Raw genomic sequence first — 8,045 nt, 5'->3', positions numbered from 1 at the left:
CTTTCACATCTTTCTTTAGGATCTGATGATTACAGTGCTTATGGATTTTCATTGATGATGTCATTATGATCATAATTTTCAGCATGAGCATTATCAATATCATAAGTATAATATGGATATGCAAATGTAGGGGAAGCTATGAGACCAGGAAAATTGAGATATAAAACTTAAAACATAAAATAAGGAGATAGAAAGCAACAGTGCATTCAGCTGGCACCTGTCTCATCCCCAGAAAGGTAAATGTTGGAGGCGATTGAGTAGTTATGTAATGTCTTACAGCTTAACCTAAGCTAGGAATTATTTTTATAAAGATAGCAAATGTTCTGAATGTAACAATTAATTTTACTGAGTCACTAAATGTGCCGTGTTCTATTCTAAAATCTCTATATGCATTGACTTACTTAATGTTCATACTAATCACATGAGGCACAGAGAATGAATTTCTCAGAGTTACATAGATATTTGAGATTAAATCCATGTCCGTTTCCCATTCTAGTGTAGCATCTAACTGTATGAATAGCGTTTCATTGTCTGATCTGCATTGCATAAAATCACCATTGCTGTCCTAATTTTCCCAACACTATTGCTCTAAACATTCACAGGATGATTTAACTCCACAAGGTGGAATCTGATACACTTTTAGAACTCACTACAGAAGTGAATGAACAAAGATGAAGCAGAAAACTGACAGCTGATGACACTAAGAACTTTCTAGGCTCCTTTCTTCATCTTTCCTGTCTACTGCATTTATCTTTTTCTAAGACAGATATCACAGATTTCTAAATAAGGAACTTTTCTATAGTGTGGCCGATATGCTGGAAACATGGTTTCTCTTTTCCCTTCCTTTCTTGGGATAATGATTCTCTTTCACGCAATTTCATGTTAAGAGATGTCAGAAACTATGTTCTAGGATTCTCAGAAAAAGACAATAACTCTGGGATATACAGCATAAAACATTCATGATTCACAATTAGAAAATAATTCTTTCTGTCCTTCTTTTAGAATGATTTTCCTTGTATGTCTTTTCCTTGATGACAGAGAGCTAACATATAATAGGAAATCCCTTAGCCTAATTTTGATGATCTCAGACTAAGCTTGGGCTTATTTCCAGCTGAAAAAAATTAGGTGGGGGTGACTATGAAATCTATCTTGTCAGGAAAACAGTAAGAGACCTAGGACAACAGAGGACATCACTGATACAATGTTTTCTTCTGTATGCAAGGCTCTACTGGGGAAATATCAAAAATGAGTTACAAAGCGGGGAGGGGAGCTCTTTTGAATGTAGATAGTGTCAGTATTTGTGAGCCGGATCTCAAAATTCACCCATGACTACAGTAACGAATTCATTTGTTTACTGGTGCACTGTTAACTTTTTAGAGAATTGTTGAATAATGAATGTAGCAACATGCTTTCAAAGGAAAAATAAATAAGGATGTTTAGTCTAGAGTCAAATGTAACTGTAAATTTAAAAATAACTTTGCTGAGTCATATAAGAAACTCTTGTCTTGCTTTAGGATACAAATGATAATTTGAATGGCATGAGATTTTATTTCTAAATAAAGATATCGATGTAAAGAAAAAGCTTAAGGGAATTGCTAAATAAGCATAAGTAAAACACTCCCTGGTGACCAACCAAAGACAAAGAGGGAGACGTTTGTTTGACCATAATCTGACATTAAGAGAAAAAAACAAAAACAAAAAACAAGGACCAGGAGACTAGGAGACTCTTCAAATGGCCTCTGGCTCTGCTCCACTTTCTCCCTTCCTTTCTCCACCACCAAATACAAATCCTAACGCTTTTCAGAAGCAAAAGGGGAAAGACTATAATTCTGTTTTGCTTTGTTTTGGGTGTTGTGGCTACTCATACAGTTATTGTAGACATAGGTAGGCAACCTCTGCAACTGTAACCCTAAACAGACCTAAGCCAACAACCATTTGGTTTTATTGTTGTTGTTGTTTTGTTACAATGTTTCCTTTGAACCCAAGACTTATTACCATATTGAAATAACAAAGTATCTAGACTCATAAAAGTCCTATGATAAATAAGATCCAATACAGAACATAAGAAACCACCAAGTCACATTGCAGGGAGCTCCATGGGAACTCAAGGAAGGAGAGATTCTTCAGAAATGATCCTCACAAGAAGATAGTAACCGTGCCCCTGACAGTGGCTGTCCATCGGTGTCATTTTCTATGTCATGAAGCAGAATTAAGGAAGTGATTTGTAAATCTGACCAGTTCTTCTCAGATGCCACAACTTCGCTGCTACAGATAAAGTTCAGCTGACCAGGAAGGGGTCTCCACCTGCCAGACTTTATAAAGTAATAAACAAAGCAGGGCACAATGAGTTCATCTTCCAAGTTGGGTTATGCACCCCCAAGGGTATTTCCTCATCTAGAGGATTCACTGCTCCACTACCAAATGGATATATTTTCTAATTGTGATGATGAGCCATGAACTCAGAGTCCTCTGTCATTCTGTTTCATGCTCAGCTAGGAAGGGATCTATTTGCTGCTGCTTGTACATCTTGTTCATATTTATTAAATAAAAGATCTTGCCCTTTCCTTTCATCATAGACAGAGGATTAGTTTATCAAACATACATGATAAATTAGAGGAAATAATTATCCTTAAATGAATGTTTAATTTATTGATTTTTATCTGTGCTTGTATAATTTACACACGAGCTGGCAGCACTTAAAGGGTTGCTATTTCATTGCAATTCACTTAAACTTCCAACATTCTTCAAATGGAAAGTACAATATCAAGATGAGACTTCTTTGAATCTCTAGATGCAGATGTTACTCACCCAAGCACTGGTGCATGGCAGGCTCAGATGTCAATAGAGTCTCATTCAGTAGAAGTTCAAAAGGCAGAGCTAAGTGTCAGACAACCTCATCTTACATCATTTGCTTCCAGCATGTTGCTCAGAAAATTCTCTCTAAAGTACTACTTTTCAGAGTTCATTCTTCCTAGGACAGAAATTAATTACCAGCCTGTATCTAATCCCAACTTTAAAACACTATGGAGATTGGGGAATGAGAGGTTCTGAAGGTCCAGTGCACTGTTTCTGAACTTTGTTCTTTCATTTAAAGGAATGTAATAGCTCACCCATTTATTTATTCACTCAATAATATTTATTGAGACCTACAATGTACCAGATGTGGGGTTAGGACGGTGACAATATGATTTAGTCATTGGAGGCTGGGGAAAATCCTGTATGAAGAGTTACAGGAAGAATGTGGTCTTTCAATTACTCCAGTGATTATTTTTTATCTACATACACATTCCTTTTTTCCTTTTTTGTTCCTCTTTTTTATTAACATGTATTAATTATACATGGTAATGATATTTGGTGTGATATTTTGATTTACACATTCTGTATACCTTTTATCCACCCTCCCCTTCATAACCCTAGTAAATAGAGGTCTACATCCAGGTCTCTTTCTCAAATTCCACACAAGGGGAGAACATGTGGTATTTGTGAGTAATTGCAATGAAATAGTGTCACTGGTGAAGTAACTCTCCATATAAATTGTGTGAAGGCATAACAAAGGCTGAATACCACAAAACTATTTATTGAAGGTAAACACAAGCTGGAAGAAACAAGATTCCTAGGTTCTGAGGACTGAACCCAGGGCCTGGTGCATGCTGGACTAGCACTCTGCTCCTGAACTACATCTCCAGTTCTTTCCGGTCTTGACATTCAATTCCTATTATTATTGTTAACTGAGATGAGCTGTTCCTTAAATATTGATCAGTTCGGAGCTTAACAGATGCTCAAGTGGCTTTTTTTATACTGAACACAACTTAACACAAAGCCAATTTTTGAAGATGTAGGAAAGTAGGTTAAATAACTTAAAAAACTCAAACATATTCCTGCTAAGCAGACATATCCAAAGCCTGTATGTAAGTGAGTGACAGGTAGTAGATTGGAAATATTTCGTACAATAATTATTCAACAAGAAGGGAAATTTGTCATTATGCTTAATAAGAAATACAACTCAGCATTTAAATCCAGATGTCTATAATACTGTTTTTACAAATAGCACAAATAACTGTTTCCAACTATAAAGAAGAGTTGTTGGAAATAAAACAGGTACAAATCGGACAATGTTATTTTATTTATTGTTAGGCATAATTTTTTTCAAAAGAATGAAGCTTCTCAGTCAATATAAAAATACTATCAATGGTTCCTAATTTATTAGAAGTTGACATACTGTAAAATATTTATTTTGCTAGTAAGAATAAATATATTCATTCAGAAATAAAAATTTTTAATTTCTTATTTATGGATTAGATTCATATTTGTTAAGTGACAGCAAAGCAGAACACACACTTGTTAGTATGATTGGCAAATACTTTCCATGCTCAATATGGGTACAGTACTTCCCCTATAACAATATGGTTCAAGTATTCATTTATCATTCTTATGCCCTATTGTGTAACTAAACTGTATAGCTAAAATTGAACTTCAATTTTTCACTGTATTGATTTATTTACTTTTTATTTATTTATCTATTTATCTATCTCTTTATTTAGTGTGTGTGCAAATACAGGCATATCTGTGCCATGGTGAGCAAATGAAGGTCAGAGGACAATTCTCAGAAGTTGGTTCTATCCAAACCAAACTTTGATGGATCCGGGGAATGTACCCAGGCCATCAGGGTCTGTGGGCAAGGTCCTCTACCTGCTGAACCATCTCACTAGTCCCAAATGGCAATTTTTAAGAAGCCTGAAAAATACTGAACTCCAGAAGGTGGTTTATAATTTCAGAGAGAGTGCACAAACTCCTGCTAGTATGAATTAAAAGCCAAGGGTTCATTGTCATCCTTGGCATTTTGCATATTTGCACATAACTGTGTGTAGAATTGTCTTTTTTCCCTCTTTCTCTCCAAATACTAATAAAGTTGGCTTCTATGATGACCCAAAAGGTTCTGGGGAGAGAAAACTTATGCTGGCTTTGCTTTCAGTTTTTTCTGTAGCTTTGCAACCAGCTCAAGGTAGCATGTTTCTGAGTCAGAGCTGAATGTGTTCTGTGTTCTGGAGGATGCTCCATCCAATCTCTGCTACAGCCTAATCTACAGGTATGGCTTCTAAGTCAGCCTTCATCTTGCACTCATACAGCACTCTTCTACCTGATTCCCTATATTCTTCCTGCTACCCTTTTAGAACCTTCTTTATCTCACACAATTCCCTCTTTCTTTTGCTTAATGCACTTTATTTAATTAAGGTCATGTCTGCATTCTTTTGAAAGAGCTCATTTGCTAAGCATTTTTGAGATTGGCAAAGTCTTGGGACTATGGTGGCAGTACTTGGTCACTTCATGCCTCTGAGATTTTGGAAACTGTAAGCTTCGTTCCTAGTTTTATCAATCCATAGCAAAGCCATCTACTCTAGTTTCTTCTTGAAATATATTTGCTTATAGTTGGAAACAAATATTTCTATATCTCTGTTACATTCATTATGTCATATGTAGGTTTTTATTTTACTTTTCTGTTGCTTGATTTGCATTCAAGGATGGGCATTTATGGGCAATTCAAGTGTATATTCTCTTTTGTTTAGGTCACTGTCCTATTACTTGGTCCATATAGCTTTGCTTTCTGAAACTTATTTCATCATCTAACAAGAAAAATATAAAGAGATATCACTTTTAAAAGAATTCTGCCCAAAGTACCTGCTTTCTCCATTACCCCGCTTCAAGTTTGACTTACATGATGTCCTGTCTACTCCCTGATGGAAGTCCCCAGGCCACTGTGCTTAACTCTACTAGTGTCCACCTGCCTGTGTCATGTGGGTTGTGTTCACATTTATGGATCTCAGAAGGTTTCTGCCTTTTCATAGCTGTGATTCTATGATTTCCCTGGTATCTGTCATTTCTTGGTCTCTGTTGTAACTCAAGGGGTGGTCTTTGGCAGTGCTACTCATTATAGGACAGGAACCACATGCCAGTAGACTGTAGGTCACATTGCCACGACTGATAAAGGGATCTTCCCCCTCCATTACTCACTAATACCAGTTCATCTTCCACTTAAGGTGCCTATTGACTTCTTAGAAAAAATTTAATCTTCCCCTTAGTTGTGCCTGAGGGATGACAGCACATGTCACCATGGTCAAATAGCTATTGTATAACTCAAAAATTTAAAGGTTAAAGATATCCAAAACTATTATTCTTTTATCAGATAATATCATATATATGTATGTATATATCTTATATATATGAATGAACTTGTTTTTATATTACTTGAAAACATACCTATTAGTGGTATATTGGAACCAAACAAGATCTAATTCAAGAGTCTTTTTCTTGTTTGGTTGGAGAGAATTAATTTGCAGCAAACTATGACCTAATTAATTACATGGTGTTTTGAGTTGCAGATTGTGTCTAGGCTGTGTCTTGCAAGTAATGCATACTCCCAAATGTAGGACCATACATTATATATATATATATATATATATATATTTAAAGGCTCCACAAACTATCTTGATACATTAAAATATCAGCAAAAATAAAAACGCCAGAAAATGCATCCCCAATCAGAACTTGGTGCCCAACAACATCTTGTATAGCCTCCTGCGAATCTCTTTTGTCTTGATGGAATAGATAATGGGATTGAGCATTGGAGGCACAAAGAGATAGACCAAGGATGTGAACTTGTGCACATACTCTGGTGCATGCTTTACAAATCTGTGGACCATTGACACACTAATCATGGGCACATAGAAGATGAGCACAGCAGAGATATGTGACACACACGTGTTGAGTGTCTTAAGCCTCTCTTCCTGGGAGGCAATGGCCAGCACAGAGCGCAGAATGAGCACATAAGAGAGAAGGATGAGCACTGAATCTACACCGAAGGCAGAAATGACAATAAACAGACCATACATGCTGTTGATGGTGGTATCTCCACAGGGTAGGCGTATCAGGTCTGGGTGTAAGCAGTAGGAATGGGTCAAAACATTGACCTTACAGAAGGGTAGCCTCTTCAGTAGGAAAGGAAGTGGGAAGACCATGGAGAAGCTACGGATAATGATGGATATGCCCATATGGGCCACACGAGCATCTGTAAGCACAGAGGAATAGTGCAAGGGGTTACAGATGGCCACATACCTGTCAAAACTCATGGCCAAGAGAATCCCAGATTCTGTCCAGGAAAAAAAGTGTATGAAGAACATCTGGGCCAAGCAGGCATCAAAGGCAGTCTCTGGGACATGAAAACACATAGAAGCCAACACTGTGGGCAAAGTCGAAAAGGACACCCCCAGGTCATTGACAGATAGAAGGGACAGGAAATAGTACATTGGCTGGTGCAAGCTCTGTTCCTCCTTTATGATGAAGAGAATCAGGGCATTGCCTACAATGGAGATAACGTACAGCAGCAGCAGGAGGGCAGCCAGCCAGTGCTCCAGACTCTCCATCTCTGGGAAGCCCGTTAGTATGAAGCTAGTGGTGCTTGAGGTGTTAGTCTGGACGCTCCTCATCAGGATTGCAGAATAGCTACCTAACAGCTGTAGGGAGATACACCAGAGTGAAGTGAGATTGGGCCATGGAAAAACTGAAGAGTGGGGCCAGCAAGAGTCTCAAGATAGGAGGGAAATGATGCTTAGATTCCTACATCAAAGACCATGGAAAGATCTGGGGGGATAAAACAGACTGTATAAGCCCTTTCCCTTTCCCCAGAGACTTCCCTTGACTCTTTTTTAAGCATTATCTTTTATTCTTCCTGTGCCATGTTATTTACAGATGCTGATATTTGCATGACCTGGCCTTTCTTGCCTCTGGTTTTTAGACATCATCATACAACCAATGCTCAATGAACTCAGTTCTTAATACGTTAGGCACATTTATTCTCTTCTATGCAAGTTATGACACAATTTGACTAGGATTCTAAACTGTCTGTCTTCTTTCTCCTGAATTCCAATATCACCCAGTAATTCATCTCCTTTTTGTTCTCTGACCCCTTCATTTAGTCACTAGAATTCAATAACCTCACTCTCTGCCACTCCTATTGACTTTGATTTCGCTTCCTGTATGTTCATATGTTT

The 8,045-nt window shown here is 37.4% G+C and overlaps 1 protein-coding gene across 1 annotated transcript; it reads right to left on the bottom strand.

Moving 5' to 3' along the window:
- Nucleotides 1-6,536: 6,536 nt before the first annotated feature.
- LOC128094845 (olfactory receptor 51I2-like) lies at nt 6,537-7,481 on the bottom strand. The gene has a single exon (XM_052713436.1). The coding sequence runs from the start codon at nt 7,479-7,481 to the stop codon at nt 6,537-6,539; it is 945 nt and encodes a 314-aa protein (XP_052569396.1).
- Between the last annotated feature and the right edge of the window lie 564 nt (nt 7,482-8,045).

This window comes from Peromyscus californicus, unplaced genomic scaffold, assembly GCF_007827085.1.
Source record: "Peromyscus californicus insignis strain IS unplaced genomic scaffold, ASM782708v3 Scaffold_4__1_contigs__length_199733344, whole genome shotgun sequence".
NCBI classification, from domain to species: Eukaryota; Metazoa; Chordata; class Mammalia; order Rodentia; family Cricetidae; genus Peromyscus; species Peromyscus californicus.
Note: the sequence above shows the minus strand (reverse complement) of the source record. Positions and strands in the feature narration are given on the sequence as shown.

What these genes read in the sequence shown, in the direction of transcription:
- LOC128094845 (XM_052713436.1), bottom strand. Translation starts at nt 7,481, where the DNA reads ATGAGGAGCGTCCAGACTAACACCTCAAGCACCACTAGCTTCATACTA.